The following is a 23,825-nucleotide window of genomic DNA, read 5'->3' as shown; positions in this document are numbered from 1 at the left end:
TTTGTTTTTTTAATTCAAACAAATATTGACAGAAAATATATCTGCTATTCCATCAGCTCCTAATGATGCCACCATTTAAATAATAATTACAATGCATGCTAATGCATCAAATCTGGTGCACCTTTTTAACATATTATTTCTGTGACAATAACATGTCTCATCATCTGCTGAATTTAGAGTGTTGCTTTTAAAAAAAAAACAATATTTGATCTCACTGTCTGGCTAATAATTAATCCTCTTTCACCATGCACCAAACTGTATTAATACCCTGCAAATCTTCAAGGTGTAAGTTACACATAATTTAGTATAAAAGGTAAGCGTGGGGCTTTGCTCTCTCTACAGCTATTACCAGCAAAACAAGTAGAATACATGTGAGTTTTCATCAGTTCTTGAATTAAGGTTTGTTGGTTGGATTTGTGTTTTTTTTGAAATTGCAAATGTACATTTAATTGCTTTTTTAAAAATTGATTATTCCTTACCATTACTATTCCTTAGTTCTAATGTATTTACACTATTTTTTTCCATAAGAGGAAGGTTACCAGGATTCTTTGTAACAAGAATTGAGATATGATTTATTCATAGAAAATGTCTTGGTGTGCTGCAATCATTTTCTTTCAAAGATTACTGGATATACAGTTCTACTCATTTAACACAACCAGTCTCCCTTAACAATAATCCTACAACTGTATTTTGCTGAATGTGCCGTATGTTTTCAATGTTCCTCAATGTTGCTGAAAAATTGTTCTTGTATTAGCATTTGTGGATAATCGGAAGATATAGGTTTTGTCTTTTTCCACTGAAATCTTATGTTTCAAATAACTCTACATGTTCTTCCAGTATGTCTGAACTCTTTGCATTATACTACAGGATGAAGACAATTAATTGTTACTTGCTGTTACTTTGCTGGAAAGCAATTTGTGGTAATATCTGTGAGCTGTCCAATATCACCATAGCAGTGGAGAAGGCAGAGTGCAGGTTCTGCATTAGTGTGAATGCCACCTGGTGCTCTGGATACTGCTTCACAAGGGTGAGAATCTAAGTTGTCAAAATAATGGACAGGAATTAAATACTCCCCCAAAATTAATATAAACAAGCCAGTCTTCCAGTCTGTAATGAGTCTGTAATGAGTCAGACAGGGTCCAGTTAAATGTGAAACAGCCTTAAATAACTAATGTGTGTTATGAAGTAGAGCTGTGACTATCACAGCTGTCTTGAAGTACAGAGAGACAGATGAGAAGGTGCTTGGGTCTCCTTAAGTTCAGCATTTATTCAGCTGCATACAAAGGTTTCCTAACATTGGATTGTATAACAAAAGAAAATCACCCTTTATTTAATTTGGTTTGAAAGCCACTTATCAACTGTCCTTCCTTCTCTGCATGCATAAACATTGTGCATCTCATGGAATATGTTAGTTTATATAGTTCCCTTAATTTTAAAAAGACTTGCATACTCAGGGCCTGCTGAGAGCTCCTTTGCAATACTAAGTGCTCCTAACTCCCAATGACATCAGGGTACTCTGCAGCCCAAAAGAGTGCTCTGCATTGTGCAGGATTGGGTATTAAAGAGTCTTTCAGATGCAAGCTGATATGCGGAGGCAAATTCTGCTCTCAGTTACTCTGGCATATCCCCCATCAATGTCACTGTGTCATTGACAGCAGAATTTGGCCTTGTGATTATACCTGAGAGCAATTGAGAGTCTAGTACATTTGGTAACAAAAGACAAATTCAAAAATGTAAATCTTAGTAAATTCTGTAAGGCAATCCAGTATAAAGTTTGACAAGTATTTTGAGCCAAGAATTAGCATAAATGATTGATTATAAACTATGTATTTGTTTTCTCACAGTAAAGATGCTAACAAATCTTTCTTGTGTTATTCAGTGTAATGAGCATAGATTTTGAATGTATCATGAACCAGAAATATGGAAAAACATAGATACTAAATTTGACCCCAAGCCTTAAAGTTTAGCTCCAGGTGGATCTTCCCCTCAGTTTGGAGGATGCTCACATTTGGTGTCCTAATTGGATCTATCACAGAGATGAGACATAATCACAAAGTTTGTACAGCTGAGAAGTTGGCCATATATTGAGGCCAGTCTAGTCTCTGCCTTGTGCCAATTTCTATTTAATACAGGGTTGGAAAAGGATATAATCTTGTGGTTGCACTGGAGTTTACATATCCAATCATTACCAAATAGACATCTGTGCCTTTCATATAAAAGGCATTTTGAGTTCTAAAAACAATAATCATTTAGAGTTACACCATAGTTGCATGTATTTACTACATCGGTTCTTTGAAAGGAGAAAACTGGAAGACTTGGTTGTAATTTTAAGCCTAACAAGTCAGTGGGATTCTTTCCACTGAGTTCAGTGGGCTTTGGGTCAGATCCTACATTCAGATTCTAGTTTTTCCAAACTCTGAGGAACATCAAAGGTCTAAAACTAATTTCAAATCAAATATTTCCTTCCTGTCATTTTCAGGATCCAGTGTATAAGTACCCCCCAGTATCATCAGTTCAGCAAACCTGTACTTTCAAGGAACTTGTTTACGAAACAGTGAAGATCCCTGGCTGTGCTGACCATGCTGAATCATTTTATTCATATCCAGTGGCTACCGAGTGCCATTGTGAGTCATGTGATACTGACAACACTGACTGCACTGTGAGAGGCTTAGGACCAAGCTACTGCTCCTTCAACCAAAACCAAAGCAAAGAATAAGGAGTACTGGAGATGTTAGTTTAGTTTTGGTTTTCTGTTTTAAATATGTAAATGTATTGTATTAAAATGGTACAAAGAGGGCAGGACAGCAAACAAAGAAATTTACATACAGCCAAGTTTAAAGCAATTATATTAGCAATGTATAAAATGGAGAGCTACAGCTTTTATTTGTCTTCAGTGGCTTCCTCTCACATTACAAATCAAGGTCAGTTTCCTTTTGATCAACTTCATGGCCCTTCCAACATTTTTGCCTTTATCTCAGCCAACAATCCCTTCCATTCTCTACACGCCTCCATTCTGTCTTCCCTCATGGCTCCATTTGTCTCCTGCTGCTCTCAGCTTTGCATCTTATTCCATGCCATCCCTTTTGCTTCCAACAGCTTCCCACCAACCATGCTCCAAGTAGCTTTTATCCCCTCATTCCACTCCCCCTTAGAACACATTTATTTTTAAAAGCCTTCCACCATTGATCACCTGTCAGCAGTGTCTGCACACCTATTTTTTCACTGTTATCCTGTATATCTTAATTATCTAAATTAGACTATAAGCCTCTCTCGGCAGGGACCTTCATTTTTAATGTTTTGTAAATCATCATGTACATGTAAAGATAGTAATAGCTTGCTCATTATAGGGATCTAGAAACAAAGACCAAGAATAATATTTGCAGGTAGGTTTTAGGGTAGGTCCACATAGCAATTAAACACCCGCGGCTGGCCCTGGTCAGCTGACTTGGGCTCAGGCTGCAGGGCTGTAAAATTCCTGTGTAGATGTTCAGGTTTGGGCTGGAGCCCAATCTCTGTGACTCTGCAAGGTGGGAGGGTCCCAGAACATGGGCTCCAACCCAAGCCCAAATGTCTACAAGACGATTAAACAGCCCCATAGCTGAGCCCCACGAACCCACATCAACTGTCTTGGGTCAGCCACAGGAGTTTAACTGCAGTATAGACATATCCTTAGTGACTTAGGAGCCTATGTCCCATTCTAAAAAGTGAAAGTCAATTGAAAGTCAATGGGAATTAGGCTCCTAAGTCACTTTGAAAATGGGACTTCAGCTCCTCAGTCACTCAGTTGCTTTTGAAAATTTTACCTCATCTTTTCAGAGTCATCATATTTCCCCTCTGTTATGGAATTCTACATAAGAATGAGGGATCTTTCTAACCTTGGCCCCAATCCTGCAAAGACACACTGCTTAACTTTAGACGTAGTGTGTATAGTTATTCACATATATATGTCTTTGGAGGATTGAGACCTATGTTGTCAAGATCCCTTATTCTTTCATACAGTTCCACACAATTAATGTGATAGTAGATTTTTAGATCTTTACAACAGTTTCATATTCAACAATTGTCTTTTTTGCAATGATGGTATTAGTTTAGTATTTATTCTATATGGTATATTTCTCAGACCAGCAGAGAAAATGTTTAGTCCATTGTAAGTACCAATGGCTATTAATGCTTAAGGTTATTATGCATATAATTATCTAGAGGAGATTGTCTGTTAATAGGGAAATCTCTCTTATCCATAGTATTTAATTTATTTAATTTCTAAGACTTTTTTTACTGAAAAAAATAGTTCTCATCACAATTTTGTTTGTGAGATGTCATTTTGGAGGTCTTTATTGCTCTACTGAAGTTATATGAGACAGGACGATAATATGTATATTGAACCCAATTCTTTTTTGCTTAGACCAGTTTTATACTAGAATAACTCCATTGATGTCAGTAGAGCTACTTCTGATTTACATTGGTGTGAGATCAGAATCAAGGTTATTACCTATATTTGGCCCCAAACCCCCACTCCTTACTCTGGCAAGGGAATTTTAACTGAATAAGTATCACAAGATTAGGTCTTTATTTTCAGAGAGAAAGAGAAAAAAAAATGTGCCTTCAAAAGTGCTTCTGTAATTTCTATCTGTGCTTGTTTATGACTCTTGAAATATTAAAAAGGATTGTTGTATTTGCATCATTTTATTCTTTTGTAATGGTCTTATTTAAAAAATTACAATCAATCAACATAGTATTCTTGAAATCATTAATTTTTTTCTTGATCTCAAAACTGATGTTGCAATATCTCATTAGTAATTTGCTAATCTAAACTGTGTTTGCATCAGCTCAGTTTTGGGCCAGATGGGCTCCCACAAGCTATTGTAAAAACACAGATATATTTTGTCCAATAGAGGGCAGTGGTACATTATGTAATTTTGATTAAATCAGCCAGAGACTCAAAATCAGGATTATAATGTAAATCTTGAAGTTTAAAGTTTAAAACAGAAAATGAAGATTACCAAGGTGAAACACTAGGGTTAATACAATAACATAAAAAGCCATGATTTATAACTGCCACTGTCACAACTTCACTTTACATCTGATCTGCAGTTCCCGAACCTGGACTGAGGGGATAGAGTACCTCTCACTCAATTTCCACATCATTTTAGGCAGCACTGTCCCAACACATTCCTCTTATGTTGTGAAATCCAACAGACTCTCAGGCCTGGTCTACACTACGAGTTTATATCGAATTTAGCAGCGTTAAACCGAATTAACCCTGCACTCGTCCACACAACAAAGCCCTTTATATCGATATAAAGGGCTCTTAATACCGATATCTGTACTCCTACCCGACGAGGGGAGTAGCACTGAAATCGGTATTGCCATTTCGGATTAGGGTTAGTGTGGCTGCAATTCGACGGTATTGGCCTCCGGGAGCTATCCCACAGTGCACCATTGTGACTGCTCTGAATAGCAATCTGAACTCGGATGCACCAGCCAGGTAGACAGGAAAAGCCTCGCAAACTTTTGAATTTCATTTCCTGTTTGTGCAGCATGGCGCGCCGATCAGCTCAGGTGACCATGCAGTCCCAGAATCAAAAAAGAGCTCCAGCATGGACCGTACGGGAGATACTGAAGCTGATCTCTATATGGGGAAATGAATCTGTTCTATCAGAACTCGGTTCCAAAAGACGAAATGCCAAAGCATTTGAAAAAATCTGCAAGGCTATGATAGACAGAGGCCACAGCAGGGACTCAACACAGTGCTGTGTGAAACTTAAGGAGCTGAGACAAGCGTAACAGAAAGCCAAAGAATCAAATGGATGCTCATGGAGAGAGGGAGGGGGGACTGAGGACTCTAGTCCCTCAGTCTCTGAAAACGATTTGCATTCTTGGCTGAGCTACCAATGTCTAAAGGGTCAAAAACATTGTCGCGGGTGATTCAGGGTATATGTCGTCGATTCCCCCTCCCCACCCCACCCCATGAAAGAAAAGGGAAAAAAATCGTTTCTTGTCTTTTTTCAATGTCACCGTATGTCTACTGGATGCTGCTGGGAGACGCGGTGTTGCAGCACTACACAGCAGCATCCCATTGCCTTCCCTTCCTGATGGCAGATGGTACAATATGACTGGTATCCGTCATCATCATCCCGTGAGTGCTCCTGGCTGGCCTCAGTGAGGTCAGCCGGGGGTGCCTGAGCAAAAATGAGAATGACTCCCGGTCATTCCCTTCTTTAAGCTTTGTCTCCTGGAGATTCAGTACTGCCTGGAATATCATAGCAGCTGGAGGCTGCGCTCCCCTCCCCCACCCCCTTTAATGTCTAATGGAGATTCAGTCCTGCCTGGAATATCATAGCAGCTGAAGGCTGCGCTCCCCTCCCCCGCCTCCTTTAATGTCTAATGGAGATTCAGTCTTTCCTGGAATATCATAGCAGCTGGAGGCTGCCTCCGACCCCCCCCCCATTTTATCTCAATAAAGTCAGTGTTGTTTTTTATTCCTGCATTCTTCATTACTTCATCACACAAATGGGGGGATAACTGCCACGGTCGCCCAGGTGGGGAGTGGGAGGAAGGAAGCAACAGGTGGGGTTGTTGCAGGGGCACCCCCTAGAATGGCATACAGCTCATCATTTCTGCGGGATCTCTGGGGCTCTGACCCAGAGCGGTTGTTTGCCTCTCTGGTTCTTTATTAGTCTTGTCTGATATTCTAGGCAGGGCTGACTCTACCTTTAGACAAAACGTAAAGAAGGGAATGACCTGGGGAGTCATTCCCATTTATGTCCAGGTGCCCCCGGCAACCTCACCAAGGCCAGCCAGGAGCACCCATGACAGCAGCAGAAGGTACAATATGACTGGTAACCATCATTGCCAACTTGCAAAGCAGCAGACGGTACAATAGGACTGGTAACCGTCTCTGCTAACTTGAAAAGGCAAGGGGATACTGCTGTGTAGCACTGCAGTACCGCATCTGTCAGCCGCATCCAGTAGACATACGGTGACAGTGAAAAAGGGCTGAACAGGCTCCATGGTTGCCATGCTAGGGCGTCTGCCAGGGCAATCCAGGGAAAAGGGCACGAAATGATTGTCTGCCGTTGATTTCACAGAGGGAGGATTGACTGATGACATTTACCCAGAATCATCCACGACACTGTTTTTGCCCCATCACGCATTGTGATCTCAACCCAGAATTCCAATGGGCGGGGGAGACTGTTGGAACTATGGGATAGCTACCTACAGTGCAATGCTCTGGAAATCAATGCTAGCCTCAATACATGGACGCAAACTGCCTAATTAATGTGCTTAGTGTGGCCGCGTGCACTCAACTTTATACAATCTGTTTCCAAATATCAGTTTCTGTAAAATCTGAATAATCCCATAGTGTAGACAAACCCTCACAGGACATTTTGGGACAGCACTTGTAAAACACGCTTTAAAAAGGCTAGAGATTTACACAGTGCCACACAACAATGCTTATGTTTGTCTGTACTGGAGTTGTGGAAATGAAGCATAATAAATTATTTATTTGTTGAATTTACCATCTTTTTCTATTTGTGATTTTTCCATGAGCAGCTTATTAGTTCATAAGCATGTTCACCTCGGGCTAAAGTCTTAGCTATGCAGAGGGCCCGCACAATGCTTGTGCACTACCCCTCCTGAAGGCTTTCCATTGACTTCACGTTTTGCATCATGGTCTTATATGGAACCTAAATGTTGCATAGGCCTTGAGCTGGCCCTCTACACTGAGATGAATGTCACCCCTCAAACATTTCATTGACTACTACTTCTTCTGTACATTGTTTATGAGCAAGTCATTGCCAGCAGTGGATCTGCAGAGTTCCACTTCGGTTGGCTTGTTTTGATTGGACACATACTGCAGGTAACATGCTATAGCTTTTATTCTCCATAGTTTAAGACCAGAAGTATGCATTATATCACTTAGTCTGACCTCCTATATATCGCAGGCCATAGAATTTCACCCAGTCATCACTCTATTGAGCCCAATAGTTTGCATTGACTTAATCATCTTCCAGAAAGTCACCAAGATGTCAAAGGATGGAGACTTCGTAGATTGGTCCGTTGGACACTCAGTTTGAATATTCAAAATTTGCTTTCACATAATCTCCAGTGTGTTTAAAACTGGCTGTTACATGAATATTCTTACCACTAACGTGTTACTCAGATGTCCGCAGGTAGTAAACTTCAATGGGGTACTGTGATGGGGCTGAACCCCAATCACCTGCAAAACGAGGATAAGAATCCCAATTAGTTATGCTCTGCACATGTTAATTAATTAATTGCCTCCTGGACTAAGGCAGTGGACCTAGGCCTTATAAGTAGACAGGGGGAATTCAGCTGGGCAGAAGCCCTGGGGGAAGGTCTAACAGACAGGAAGCAATGGAGAAAGAACTCTACAGGAGCTGTGTCATCCTCTGCTGGCAAAGCTCTGAGGTAGGACCAACAAGGGAACTACAGTGGTATGTGAGTGGCATAAAAGGGGAATTATTTTGAAGATTTGTTTGGATTTTTATGTGAACTCATTTGTATTACCCTAAAAGGAGTTTAGGCTGTTATGTGACTTGGCTGGAGAGCTAAGCCACATAACACCCAGAAGGAGATGATGGTTGGGAAAAGCTGTTGTAGGACTGAGGGAGAGCACAGTGGCGCTAGAGACAAGGATCCCCTGTAATGCTTCAACCAGAGACGAGGGGGTGCCTATGAAGTGAGGCTGCACTACTACAAGCGTGAACACCAATGAGTTATGAGGTCTGTAGGGAGGTTCAACTGGGGCTTGTCCCCCTCCGGGGCAGCAGGAAACCAGGCCGCCTCACTACTTGGGTCAGGTGTGTTGTGGAATTAGCTTGGCTGTGCAGCAAACAGTCAGCAGCTCCGGCCCTCTGGCAGGGGCTGAGCAACCCATGCAATAGTACCAAGCCCCAGTCCTAGATCAGAGCAGGCAACAAACAGTCAGTAGTTCAGGCCCTCAGGCAGAGGCTGAGCAAACAGATTCAAAAGCAAATTCCCAGGCTCCTGGCTTTGAGCAGCCGGAGAAAGGGGGAGACTGCCACCTGCGAGGTAGGTGGCAGAGGGGACGCTGGCCCACTCACTCCACTGCATCCCAGCCTGGGGTCCTAGCAGCAGCAGAAGACCCACTGCTATGTTAGTGGGGATCCTGACTGCAACACACTGACATGGGCTCTGGCAATGTTGCAGCCAGACTCGGGTCGGCTGCCCCCGAGCTACTTCCTACTTCCCTCTCTAGAGAGTACCTGGGTCTGGACAGCGTCTTCCGCAGGGTCACACACCATGGGCTCCTCAGGGTAACTGGCAAACAGTAGGCCTGGCAGTTCCTCAGGGTAATGGGTGAGCAGTAGGCTTGGTAACATCTCTGGGCTCGAACTAGCATCAGGCATTGGCTGGTCTGGCCAGTCCTCGGTTCGGCAGCCAATCACCATGGTCTCCCCACTGGGCACTACACCACAGGTGTCTGATCTCTCCAGTAGCTGAGCTTCAAGTGAGCTCTGGGCTTTTATACTTCCTGTCCTGCACCTTGACCTCTGAGGGGTAGGTGCAGAGTTTGCTGGCTCCACCTACTTTGGTGTCCAGGGAGGCTCATCCCCTCCAGGGCAGTGGGGAGTCAGACCACCTCGCTACAAGGTCCAAAATGACTTCAATTTATTATGTGTGCAAATCTTTGATGTACTTGCCCAGCTCTAGCTATTATGGTAACTAGATACAACACTTCTCAATAAGCTGAAGTCTCACCTGAAGCACTGGTGAGACTCAACATTGTTAGTAAATGGGATAAAAGTTTGGAGACATGCTACTACATGTTAAATAGGATTTGTAAAAGCTTTCAGTGTTGGTGTAACTTTGTTCCTATCGAAGTCAATGACCCACTGACTTTAACAGAGTAGAGTCCTTCTAGGAGGGATTGCATATAAGAATCCCTCATAAAATTATCATTTTAAAGGCAAGCTCTGCAGACGGACTATGCAACTTGTCACCTTTTGTATCCAACTTCACTAAGTTTGACACACAAATATTTTGGAGAAGCAAGTAGCTAGTACACAGCTTGTAACATTAAAAGCTCTAATTAATTGTATTGCTCAAATACTAAAAATAGCTGCTGTCTTCCCTCCTGTAATATCTGATAATGTCCAAAACAGCAAAAAATGTTAGTCTTCTCCCTCAACAAGACAGCAAGCAGGAGATCTGGGAAATCATCTTCTGTTGGTTTGCATGTGCTTATGTAGCATGGAAGTTGTGTCACTTAAGCTGAATGAGGCACTTGGAGACACTTAGACACACAATGTAAGATATTCAAAGAGCAACTTCCAGCAAAGACAATCCAAGCTCTACTGAGCTCACAGTGAGTCAGCTAGAGAGAAGTTCCCTTTTAGCTTTCTTGGTAGATCTGCTGCTTGCTACAATCTGGGGGTTCCCAAGTTGAATCTCAGGTGTGGTATTGTGCAGGATGCACAATTAGTGAAGTCCCCCCTCCATTTATGATCAGTATCTTGACTAAGGCAGGGGTCATTCACCTATGATGAATGCAGCCACCAGACAGTAACTAGGTAGGTTGATTTTTAACATATCAGGCAGGGATTGTCTCTTCTTCTGTGCTTGTTGTGCATTATTCAGTGCCCCATTGTGCTGGGTGCTGTACAGTCTCCATGAACACTGACTGTATTTTTACTCTCCACTTAAACTGTTTATTATTCCCATGAAGAGCAGGTGGTATCATGAATACTCCTCTTCACTGGTGAACAAATCCTTACTGTTCACTAGTCTCCTCTTTTGAAAGTTTGACTCATCTAATGAGGGAGCAGTAACAGCATGTGACTTGGGTAACCAGTCACAAACCATGTCTAGTGAAGAACTGAAATGAACAGTCTGAGTTTGCGAACACTCTATAGACTTAAATTAGTTCACATAAACTGGTCATTGAATAATTGGAAGAGGCGGAAAGTCTGTGCATGAAGGAGGTTAATGTAACAAATACAATTTCAATGAATAATTTGACCGACTCTTGGTTAGCCAGACTGACATACAGTAGCCTTGTTGAACACTCTAATGCTTTTTTATTTCCTTTGTTTACTCTGTTTGCCTTTCTTTCTCCTGTACTCCTGCACTCTGTTCTTCGTAGTATCTGTAAGTGACCTGTCTTATGATTAATGTTTGCTGTTGTCTTTTATTGAATTGCTTCAATGAAAATGTAATGGACCTTGGTTTGGAAGACATTCTGGAATAGAATTCTTGTTGACACTAAGGGAAGATATCATTTGTGCTGATATTGGTTCCAGAATCAGGCCTAAATGAGGAAAAAGCCTTGCTACATTTTTAAGATGAGATAACAAATAACTAGATGATACAGTGCATAATGTAGTGCTTGCTACCTAATAGTGGATCAGTTTTATCGTGAAGAAACATTTATATATTGCACTATGGCCCAAATCCTATGTCCTTATTCAGTTGTTACTCTTTTCTCAAGCTAAACTTCCATTGATATCAATGAATGCTTTACCTAAATAAAGAATAAGTAAACATTAAGGGCCAAGTTGTGCCTCCCAAACCTGTTGGATTTGACCCAGTAACAGAAAAAGAGTTTGTTCCTGAGATGCTTGCTCAGTTTTATTGAGTTCTTATTTGGAAAACTACACCTGAGTGCCCTTTTTCACTACAGCAGTTAAAAAAAATCTTTGTATTGTTATTGTGTCCTTCAGATAGCCAGACAGAGAAATAAACCACAAAGATTATCCATCTGTGAGTCTACATATGTGGGTGAAATGTTTCCCTCTTCATTTATTGTTCAAGCAGTTTGACCTTGATCTTATGAGTATCTGTGCCAGTTATATTTGAAGGTCTCCAGACATCAGGATAAGAACATGAAGTGCACTGACAGTAGAGTAGCCATAACCTTAGGATTAAAAGATCATTTTAATAAGTAACTTTACCTTTAGGTAGAAAGCATACATTGAATTTCATACTTGGGTTTTACAGAGCAGCTGGGAAACATTTGCATCTCACATTGCAGCACAGGACAAAACACTAATATCAAAGTGACACTCAGTAACCCCACCACACTGTGGTTAAGAGTCACTTATACATCCCATTATGAACCCCATGATATTTTCATTTTAATTCAAAATAGACTGAGGGTAGGTCTACACTGCATGGTTCAGTCAACCTAAGTTATGCAACTCCAGCTATGTGAATAACATAGCTGGAGTCGACATAGCTTAGGTCGACTTGTTGTGGTGTCTATAATGCACTGGGTAAATGGGAGAAACTCTCTCGTCTACTTAACTTACGCTTCTCATGCAGGTGGAGTACCGGAGTCGACAGATCAATCTGCAGTCGATTTAGCAGGTCTTCACTAGACCTGCTAAATTGACCCTTGGTGGATAGATAGCTGCAGTGTTAATCCACAGGAAGTGTAGACATGCCCTGAGACTGGACATTCTAGTTTTCAGCCTTATAGTAAATTTTCTTATATAACTTAGCTTTCATTAGTTTAGCCATTTTAGACAATACTGCCATTCTGTTTTTGAATATTCATCCAACTACAGTGCATCTGAGTATTCATCAATATAAAAGATTAATTTGGCATGGGACTAATGAGGTGTAACGAGGCTTCCTATTAGCCCTCACACTGTGACCCCTGTGCCCACAGATCAACCAGAAACAACTTCTGGGTGCAATCATCAGTGCCTTTTATTTACAGTGTCAGTTCCCACTGCCTTCTATCTACAGCCCACTCCAAACTAGCAACCTGGGGTACAGATAGCTTCTCCAGCCAGCAGGGACGCACAGCCTTTAGCTCCTCCCTTTCCTTCTCCCCCCACCCCCGACTTCCTTCCTGCCAGTCCTATGTAGCCCCCTGGCTAATAAGACCCATAGGTGCTTCCCTTCTATCAATTAGGCATGCCATACTCAGCCAGCCCCAATTAATGCTTCTTAATTGTAGGTGGGCTAACAGAGGGCTGGCTCAGGCCCTCCTGGCCAGCTCCCTGTTAAATGGGGGTACTATCAGACTGGGCTGGGATACAGACTTCAGACTCTGTCAATGTAGTTGGGACTCCATTTATCTCAGATGAGCAACTTGGCAGGCATGGACACAGAGAAAAGTGACTGGGCCCTGCTCCCTCCTTACCACAGCTTGCCATCACTCAGTAAGAATGCAGTAGCTTACCAGCTCAGTCCCACGCCACCACAAGCAGGAAAAAAACAAGAGTCCAATGACAATTCTAGTCCAGCTTAGCTGGCTACTGGAGGCCTTGTACTTTGGTAGCAAACACTTAAGTGCTTATCCAAATGGAACCTCTCAACCTGTAGGGGTCCTTCCATCACTAGTAACTACCTTTTATATAGTTGTATATTAAAAAAGACCGATCTTAGAGTGCTATAGAGTATAAGAGTGATCCTGGCCCCAGTAAGTGGAGGATATCATGGACCAGGGCATCCCTATGCCCTGGTAATTCCAGATATTCACAATAGGCCTCTTAGGCCAAGGGTAGCTGGCTGAGAATTAAGCAACCTCAGGCTGCTCTAATACCAGGGACTAATAAAGGGAGTAGAAAGGTGGCTTAAAGCTGCTTTTGTCCCTAGCCCCAGTCTTGTGCCAAGTACAGCTTGGCCTGGCTGGTGAATCTGGCCCTATAAGTATAACATTTCTTCTCACATATTTTTCTTTATGTAAGCTATAGTCTAAATATATCTGGTAGCACTTAATGCTTCCGAGGGTAAAAAGGGAATCCCCAGCAACATATTTAAAAAGTATAATGTCTGTGACCCAGCTTTTCAGCAGGGAGACTTGCTTACATCATCCATGTGCCTGCACATCGTTTTATCATATCTGACTTGTCTGTTCATATCAAACTACCTTATAACAAGGAGATCCTGATCCATTGTATCTAGGTTTATTCATACACTTGGATTATGATGTCTGGAACTTGACACCACTTTGTACTGTGATGTTTAGTTCAGGGTCAGTGCAAAATCTCATAAAAACAATTCCTGTTCAGCCTCACTCTAGCTTCCCTGAGGTATCTGTTCTCATTAAACAAACACAACAGAACGTTGCCATCTTATGAAGGTAGATATTAAAAATGTTTCTAAAACTATGCTTGTTAGATTACATTAATTGTGGACCAGATCGTCGGCTTCTCTCCTGCTCATAGCATATAGCTACATCCATTATAGGGATCAGTACAGGTATGTACCACCACAGAGGGAGCTTTGAGGGCATTGTGCCTCAGTTACACTGGGTGGAAGGGAGTGTAATTTGCTATAACCCTTTAAAGGGAACACAATACTCCCCCCAACATGGCTGGCCAGCTCTGTTGGATGGTGTGCTGGGATGGGAGAGCCATGGCTCTGCCTACTTTCCACCCTCTTTTCAGTCAGTTGCCTGCAAGTCTGTAACAGCCTCTGCATTCCCAGGGATTATGATTAGGGATCCACGTCTGTCATGGAGGTCAAGACTTCTGCAGAAGCCAGTGTAGTGGCCCCTGGGACGGACACCCAAGCTGCTGCTGGAGCAGCCCCAGGGACAGCCACACCAGCCACTACTCTGATCCCCAGGCAGGGGTCCCCGGCCAGCCAAGCAGCAGCAGTTCACAGCCCCCAGCAACTGGAGCTGCTGGCCTCAGGTGCCCACTCCCAACAGCACCCCTGCTTAACCCCCACCAACAGCAGTCCCCCCCTCCCCCTGCACACACACTGTGTCCATTCCCCCTCCCCCCACCCAAGATTTAAACACAGATATTTTTAGTAAAAATCTTGGACAGGTCATGGGCTGTGAATTTTTGTTTATTGCCCTTGACCTGTCCATGACTCTTACTTAAAATACCCATGACTAAATCATAGCCTTAATTATGATTTGGGGCATCCCTTAAAAGAGGCTTGTGATGGGCTTTACAAACCCAGCACGAGGCCAGAAGGGGTTAAAAACCAACTGTGGGCTCAGGCACCCCACGCTGCCACACCCATGAAGCATGCCAGACTTGGAGGAGGAGCTTTAAAAGGGAAAAGCCCAGCTCAGAGAGTGCCAACCCTGGGAGGTAGCAGACGTTGTCTCCTTTCTCAAAGAGGTGCAAAGCCCAGAGACAAGTTGCCTCAAGTGTCCTGTGAGCAATAGTATGGATGGATAGCGGCTGCCTTGCTGAACAAAAGGTCTGATGCTGCTCTTTGTTTTTGTTTGGTTTTCATTCCTTTGCCACATGGGAAACTGGGAGCAGAGGCCGGGACTCAGGGCTGATCTCTGCTGACAATGTGAGCCCCCTACAAAAAAAAAGGCAGGCCAAAGAATGGAAGTAGTCCAGAAGAAGCAAGAGATCTGATGAGATAGTTAGCCTGTAGAGAGAACCCAGTCCCTCCCTTTATCCTGGGTTCCACCCCAGGAATCCTGGAGCAAGTAGTTAAGGTCTGAGAAGTCCCCTGATACAAGGGCCAGAAGGACTACCAGGCCTGCATTTGGGCCAAAGACCCGCTATGAGTCAAGTAGGACTCTTGTTTACCTTAGAAGGGATTGGACTAATTGTAACTTGGCTCTCCAGCTTGGTCACATAAGAAAGTGGATTGCCAGCTGCATGGCCACACGGGTGAGGGGTGTAACTGAGAGGATGACCCTGCAACATCATGCCCCACCACAAGAGTGTGCATGGGCTTGTGTAGTCTCTGTCACAAGGCCATGCAAGAGGAGAGGAAAAGACTCCTTGACTCTTTCCCACAGGTATATAACCAAATGCCACAAACTAGCCCTTGGTAGTTGATTATTTGTTATCATTAGAAGGCAGATCAATATTGAATGAGGTGGTCATTTATTTATGTGGGGCTTGATTCTGTCACCACTATGCATGTTGAGTTCCCTAGCTAGCGAGTAGTTTCATTCACCTCAGTAAACCAGTTTGTTCCAGACACTAATAACCCTTCAGAGAGGTCTTCACAATGTGGAAAGCAGAATGCCAGTAACTTCATCATAGTATACAGAGATTCCAAAAACGCAGACAGCATTTGAAAATAATCTCTCAGGGCTGGATCCAAAGCCCGCTCAAGTTAACAGACTTCCATTGACTGCAGTAAGCCTTGAATCAGACCCATAATATGAGAAAAAACAAAAATGTTTTTGGCACTTTAGTAAGAGTGACAGAATCAGCAGTGCTGCCCAGGAGGAGGGGGGCAAGTGGGGCAATTTGCCCCAGGCCCCGGGCCCCACAGGGGCCCCCACAAGAATATAGTATTCTATAGTATTGCAACTTTTTTTATGGAAGGGGCCCCAAAAATTGCTCTGCCCCAGGCCCTCTGAATCCTCTGGGCAGCCTTGAGACTCAGTCCCTTATTTCAGGCAGAATTGAAATATTTCCTCAGACTTTCACAGGCATGATACATAGTAACACATTAGCTTGATCCAGTGAAACTTATCAAACCATTAAAGTTAATTATCCAATCCATGAAGGCATTGAATGAATAAACCCCTGGTTTAACACTTTCCAAAATTATTTATCTACCCCTCAAGCCCTCATCTAAGTCTGCCATCTAGTCAAGAAAAGTCTTCAGTTTGTGCATTAAAACACACACACAAATCTTCATGTCAGGTACTTGATGATGATGAATTTGTCTTGCATAGTCCACTAATTGTGAGTACAGAATTTCATCAAAATCACAGGACTTATCAATCTTTCTTATCTCACTTTGTGAACATGAAAGCACAAGCCTTGTTGAAAAATGTATTCTCCATCCATTGTCAGTAGTCAGTTAAGTGAGCTGCAGTTTGAGCAGCCTTCAGTGCAAGACATGTAGGCAGGGAAGCACTTATTATTTTTCTCTGTAATGTCTCCAACAGGTGTAGAATCCATTCTGTCATGTTCCAATCTGCAGCTCATAAACTGCCTAGAGATAACAAAGATGCAATATTTTGGCAAAGACTCAGTGCATCCAAACTTGAAGCAATAAGACTTAACACAGGCATCACTTCTGAAACAGATGTGGCAGCACTAGAAACCAGCATATTCAGGGCTGTATCAATTACTGTCAGAAGAATCTTTCCTTAGGTGATACAGAGATTATCAAGTAGGAATGCAGTAAGTGCACAAGTATTTGGATGATCCACAGGTATTCCTTTGGTAACCAGGAATAAATATACCTGAACATCTCTAGCAAAAACTAGAAAATAAACAGCTTGGCAGAAAAACAACCATCTCATCTCTGGAGCAACAGAGGGAAAAAAGGGGGTTAAATACTCAAGGGTTTGGGCTATCCTTAAATAATTCATTCTGTCCTTTCAGCAGATTTCTGAGCCATTAAATATACACTAATGCTTTGAAGGCTGGAATGGGTGTTAGATCTCAAATTAGAAAATGTCCTTTTAATGTCACCATTGCCTTAATTTCTGTCACATTATTTCAGATTGTTTGCAGCATATCAAGCTGGAGGATATTAATAGCACAGAGAGGGTGTGCTGTTTGTTAGCATGTTAGCGATACAACCTGAGTAAAATGAGCAACTCTGCTCTCAGCAATAACAATGATCCAGCCCTGTTGACTCCAAGATTGGAGAATAGGCACAGAGGTTAAATGACTTGTCCAAGGATACAGAATGGATCAGAGGCAGAACCAAATTTAGAGGTCAGGAGTCTCTGACTCCTGACTTCAACTGAGTTGCATAGAAGCACAATTTGGTCCATTATTTAATTGGTGGTGATATAGCACATTGGTCTATTAAAAATGCATCCTATTACCCTGTCTGAGGGCAAAAATGAACACAATTATCTTTGATAATAAGAAGAGCAGATGAAAAGTGACAAGTCATAACTATATATTGTTAGTGGTAAAAAGATCTGAATCCAGTCCTGCCAGCTTTTGAAATTGGATAATTGAACTGGGACATTCCTTTCAGTTTTGGCATGTCATGATATAAGATACTGCTGTGATAGGGTGACCCAGAAGTGCTAACTTTAAACAAATGCAAATAGCTACATGCTCCCAATACAGAAACAAGTGCCTGTGCACAGTTGGGGGAATAGGAACTTGGTGAGAAGAACAAAGATCTGCTTAAAGTATGTTATATTTTGCTTCCTCCACAATCCTGAAAGCAATTACGCATTAGCATCAGATTGGTCACTTAAATTGCCTGGGGTTTCTGCTAGAAGAACTAACGTTTATTACCAGTAGTAATGTTTTAGTAACTTTGACTTTGGATAGGTTTACACTCCATTCAGGTTATAACTGCAGTATATGTACCCAACTTGGATCTGATCTAGCGTTATCCATGGATCAGTGGTACTGTACACCTTCCACGGAAAGAGATTAAGAATATAGTGGATTTATTGTTATGTTTATGTGTTCAGTGCAGGGGATAGTGAGAAGAGGAAAGACGAATTAGGGAGAGGCATACGCACATACTGGCCCCATGTCATGGATAATGCAGTCCAAGTAGACAGGCAAGATCCTGGGAGAATTAGTTACATTTCTTCATTGTACTAATGAGGAGAAATATAGTGAGAGGGTGAGAGTTTGGCTCTTTAATTCCCCAGCTATCCACCAATACACTGCATGTATTGAGAGTAATAATGACAGAAGGGGATTCAGGGATAAATATTGAGTCTGTTTGTGAGAGGAAATTACCACTGTGCACCTGAGAATGCTCCTGAAGAAAACTCAAGAACTTAAATTTGTCAGTGAAGGTTAGGAAACAATGAGTACTGGAGACCCCATTGGTCATACAAGAGTGCAATTATTATGTCTCAGAAGAGAAGACCACCAAACATCAAGGAGCAATGTGACAAGAAAACAAACCCAAAACCATAAGCATTAGTGGAAGGAATAAACTGTTGTACAGAAGCAGGGGGAGATTTCAGCAAGCAGTAGGATGGTCAATAAGGTCTGGAATCCCCTAATCACATAAAACCATGTGGAGGAAAGGAAAATGGTTCTCGAAAGTCACAGAACTTGAGAAGAGACACACATATGTTGCATCATCCCCTAGGATCTGGCAGCTGTGTAGAGGAAAAGGAGACATTTCCAGGCTATGAGCAAATGACTGGCTCTGTGGGAATATACAAGCAAGACCACATAAGTCTCAGCCCATAGAGAGGTGCCCCCTTTGCCTTCAGGCTTCTCATGGTGACCATCAATGGCAGCATACCATGTGCAAGGGTCATATTGCCCCTGACCTATGCCTAAATCCCCTCCCTGAAAGACACAGTGTCATGATTCCTTAGAACACCAGTAACCTGCAATGCATTTTGCAACTTAATTCATGCTGCCAAAAGAGGACTATGATGCATAAATCACATGTTCTCCAGACCCCTCCTTCCACAAAGCCCTCCTGTGTAGCAGTCACACAGGGAAGAGCGGTGACTAAACAAGGGAGCTGAAGGAGGACACTCTACCTTCCCCTCTTTGAGCTCTGCTCACCAGGCAATAGGACCCTTGTGCTCCCCTTTGTGCTAGGAGAGCCTAAAATGTCAAAGGGATTTTTGAGAATATTCCTCACTTTAGTTCTGAGTTTCACATTACTTGTGTTGTACAGATATAGGGCAATTTAAGCAGTAATGGCCATACCACATACCCCTTCTACTGAGCAAACGAAAGAAAAAGGGACACAATAGAAATGTTGCATTAGAGCAGAACTGGACCATGTCCTCATAAAAAGTATTTTCATTATTAACAATTGCAATGAATTTTAATGACTACCTCCTGGTGCCAGTTACTGGATTTCTGACTAAATAGATATGGAGATGAGTTAATATCACAATACCATACTCATGAAGTATCCATCTGCTGTTTCCTAATATTCAAAGGGAAGATAAATAGCAGAGTCTAATCATTTGCCAAAATTCCAAGAATGGAACGCTCTTTCATGAAGTTGAACACTAATTCATTTGGGTATTCGGATGCTTAAGCCCCATGCTACTGCTGTGTTCTATACAGAATTACAATAAAGATTTACATTTTTCCCATTAACTACACAAAACAAAGCTAATATTTAAATTCAGGGATTGAAGACACACTATCCAGCATCCATTTAGGCCATCAAGCATTTTCTACCAGTAAGATCTTCCTGCTCCATCACTGTTTTAATTAATAGTGTAAATTATATATACACACACACAACCTCATCGGGGGGGGGGAGGGTAGAAGGCTTTTGTTTACAAGGCTTATATCAAAAGAGATGTGTTAACTGTCATTCAGGGTACGTCTTCACTACCAGCCGTATCGGCGAGTAGCAATCGATTTCTTGAGGATCCATATATCGATCCCTGAAAGCGCTCCTGTCGACTCCAAAACTCCACCAATGCGAATGGCAGTAGCGGAGTCGACAGGGAGAGCCGCAGACATCGATCCCGCGCCGTGAGGATGGTAGGTAACTCGATCTAAGATACTTCAACTTCAGCTATGCTATGCATGTAGCTGAAGTTGCGTATCTTAGATCGATCCCCTCCCCTAGTGTAGACCAGCCCTCATAAGCTTCATAAACAGCAGTCCCTCTCCTCCCTTCCCACCGGCATTGCATCTTGGCTGCTGCTAGCTACAGAATGAGAAAGCTGTCTCTGGGGACTTTTAATCATGATGCTGTTAAAAATTCAGTTCTGTGCCATGAAAGCCTCTTGAAGAGTAGTTCCGGTCACCTCCCTTTTCATTTCTGTATCTCCGTTTCTATTCTATCATCAGCACCCTAAACGGTGATACCCCATGTCTGATTTTCCAAATTGTGTGCACAACTGAATGCCCAACTTACTAAAAGTATTATTGCGCTTGGGCATTCTGATCAAGTGTCTGAACACACAAATGACTTGTTCAGCCAGCTGAACACTTGTGTGTAAATGCCCAGTTTGCATGCAAAATGTAAACTGGGTGTGCAATTGCATTCTCAGTTTTCTATACACCATGCCTGAAGGTTGGGCCAGTTCTGAAGGTTAGGCCTTCAATGATCCACTTGTCAGCAATCAGTTACTATATTTACAATGCCATAGGAACTGGGAACCATTATAAACCTCACTCTTCCTGCTCCAAGTGGAAGATGCACTTTTTTGACCTTGTCGTCTCTAACATAAACACTTAACAGTATGGTGTTTTGTTTTCTTTAAATAAAACCTATCAAAATAAAATACTCCACGCAACCACAGTTCTCACCAGGGAAGAGGATGAGAGAGAACTAACTACACATGACTTGTCACTTAAAGAACTACTGGAAGGTGCTCAGATACTATGGTGATAAGGGTGACACAAGATCCTAGAATATGATAGTACCCACTAATCTCAACTTCCTTGCATTGGGTTTTAAAACATTGGGTTGAGTTTGGAGAAGACAGCACAAGATTTTTTTGATTAAATTCTTTAGTCCTTCCAGATTGGAAACAGGTACACCAAAGTCATGATATATTCCAGAGATGATATTTTCAAATCTTTCCTTAAATCTCATTCCCTTTATTGGCTGGCTTTCAACCACTATTCCCTACTGAGTGTATTTTATTCCTGCTCAAGCACAAGACCACAAAAAAAACTAAATAAATACACCATATTGTGACAAACAAGAAGTATACACAGGAGTTGACTGTAACTGATATATTCTGCATTCTGTGCAAAATAATCTTCTCCATAGAGCCTATTCCTTGTTTTTCCCTTTCACCTTCACCTTACTTACAATGGCCTCTGTCATTTGTTGAGCATAATGTTTTGCTTTGCTTGAGTGGGTATTATGTTTAGGTGGTATTGACACTGAAGCAATGATTCAGAAAGGGAGAAGAGAGACTAAGGCAGGACATATTTTCCTGGTGCATTGCTGAATGTCTAAAACAAATAGCAGTGTAACTCACAATAAGCATTGCTTTCACTCCTACACAGATGAAGATGGCTAATGTACATTATAAACTCTTTAGGTCAGGTACCTTGAGTCTAATCATACTCAGGAACACTGGTGTAAATCTAGAGAATGTCAATGAATTCAGCGCTTGGGTCAAATTCTTAAAAGCATCAGTGACTAACTCCCATTTACAATAGGTGCCTAAATTCTATTGATTTTTTTTTCCAGTGGGAATTAGGATTTGGACCTTAGGATCCTCTAAGGCAGCGGTTCTCAAACTATAGCCACCCCCTGTTCAGGGAAAGCCCCTAGCAGGCCAGGCTGGCTTGTTTACCTGATGCGTCAGCAGGTTCAGTCGATTGCGGCTCCCACTGGACGCAGTTCACTGTCCCGGGCCAATGGGGGCTGCAGGAAGCACCGTGGGCCGAGGGACGTGCTGGCTGCCCTTCCTGCAGCCCCCATTGGCCTGGAGCAGTGAACTGTGGCCAGTGGGAGCCGCGATCGGACAAACTTGCAGATGCTGCAGCTAAACAAACCGGCCTGGCCCGCCAGGGGCTTTCCCTGAACGAGCAGTGGCCCTAGTTTGAGAACCACTGCTCTAAGGTATTTAGATATAATGGCAGTTGGGTACCTAAATATCTTTGAGGATCAGGATCCAAGTCACTTTTGAAAATGAGACTTAAGAGTTCTTATCAGTTTACCACTTTGTTTTCTTATTTGTCTACCTAGCACCAAGCATGCCAGTGAATCCATACTGAGAGGCTTGATCCTTGGGTACTGCTAAACCCCAGTTGAATCAAGACCCATTTATAGAGGGCAAAAGTGTCTTTTCAGTATCTTTATACCACAAAGATCCTGAAGCCTGTTTAGTCCCAATGCAACTTCAGGCTTATGCCCCTTTGATATGCCCCCTACACTGGAGGATGAGAGATGGGTGTTGTAGATCCCCATTACCGGGGGATTCCTTCACACCAAGGAATCCTCAGCTGGCTGGCAACACTGAATTGGTACAAAGGAGCAATAGTGGGAGCCAGGATATAGCTCAATAAATAATAATAAATTGCTTGAAGCCCTCATTAAAGATAATGATCCATCAGCTTCAGAGCTGATGTATAAGGCTTTCCAGATAATATGACTGCAGTTTAATTTTCAGTCAGAGGTTAAATGTCCAGTTATTCCACTGCCTGCCATTTTCATCTTTAAATAACACATTTAAACCCTGTGACTCACATTTTATTTCCTAAGGATGTTTTATCCTCCCAAATAGAGGTATTTCTGGATAGTATATGTCCTTTAGTTTACCAGAAATCACAAAGCATGCCATAGAGTTTGTGAGGGGAGCAGTTACTGACATTCTCATACCAGGGTAAATATCAAACAATGAGCATAAAAAAGTCAGCTGTATTGATTGGGGGGGGGCAGCGGTGGTAATCTGTACAAGAGCAAAAATGGCTTGATAAGAGGGTTAGTGGGCTACTCAATATGCAGCACATGCTGCCTAAATTGCCATCATAACCTATGTGCTCAATTGACAAGTCAAAAGAAATTTTGCTCTTCTCATCTGTGCAGGGTCAATTCCACTTATGAAAATCAAGTCCCTTATGTCCCCTCCTAGCCCAGTAAATAATGCTATAATAACTGTTTTTTTCACCTGTTAGCAACAATCTACAACTATAAAAAATATCCACATATACAATATGCAGACTGTGAATGGGATTTTCAAAAGCACTCAATATTGCCTAACTCTGCTTCCCCTGAAATCCTGAAGTGGGGCCAACACCAAGTGTAGATGATGGGGAAAATTCTCAGGAGATCAGACTAAATCATCATAAGGGTCCCTCTAGCCTTAAAATCTATGAAAAAGGCAATTGAAAAAAACAAAAAAAAAAAAACTTTGAAAATATTCTTTAAACCATTTAGGGGATTTTGGAAGTAAACGTGTGTTGGGATATCCTATCAAAGTGATTAGGAAAAGCAAAAGCATTTATTTGTTTACATGCTAAAGCTGGTCAAAAAAAACTTCCATTGTCTTTTCC

General features: G+C 42.2%; 1 protein-coding gene across 1 annotated transcript; it reads left to right on the top strand.

The window, feature by feature from the left end:
- The first annotated feature begins 868 nt into the window (after nucleotides 1-868).
- FSHB (follicle stimulating hormone subunit beta) lies at nucleotides 869-2,716 on the top strand. The gene is made up of 2 exons (XM_050955553.1): nucleotides 869-1,027; nucleotides 2,480-2,716. Exons 1-2 carry the CDS (start codon nucleotides 869-871, stop codon nucleotides 2,714-2,716), a joined length of 396 nt encoding a protein of 131 aa, XP_050811510.1.
- Nucleotides 2,717-23,825: the final 21,109 nt, after the last annotated feature.

Source organism: Gopherus flavomarginatus, chromosome 5 (genome assembly GCF_025201925.1).
Source record: "Gopherus flavomarginatus isolate rGopFla2 chromosome 5, rGopFla2.mat.asm, whole genome shotgun sequence".
In the NCBI taxonomy this organism is placed as follows: Eukaryota; Metazoa; Chordata; order Testudines; family Testudinidae; genus Gopherus; species Gopherus flavomarginatus.
Note: the sequence above shows the minus strand (reverse complement) of the source record. Positions and strands in the feature narration are given on the sequence as shown.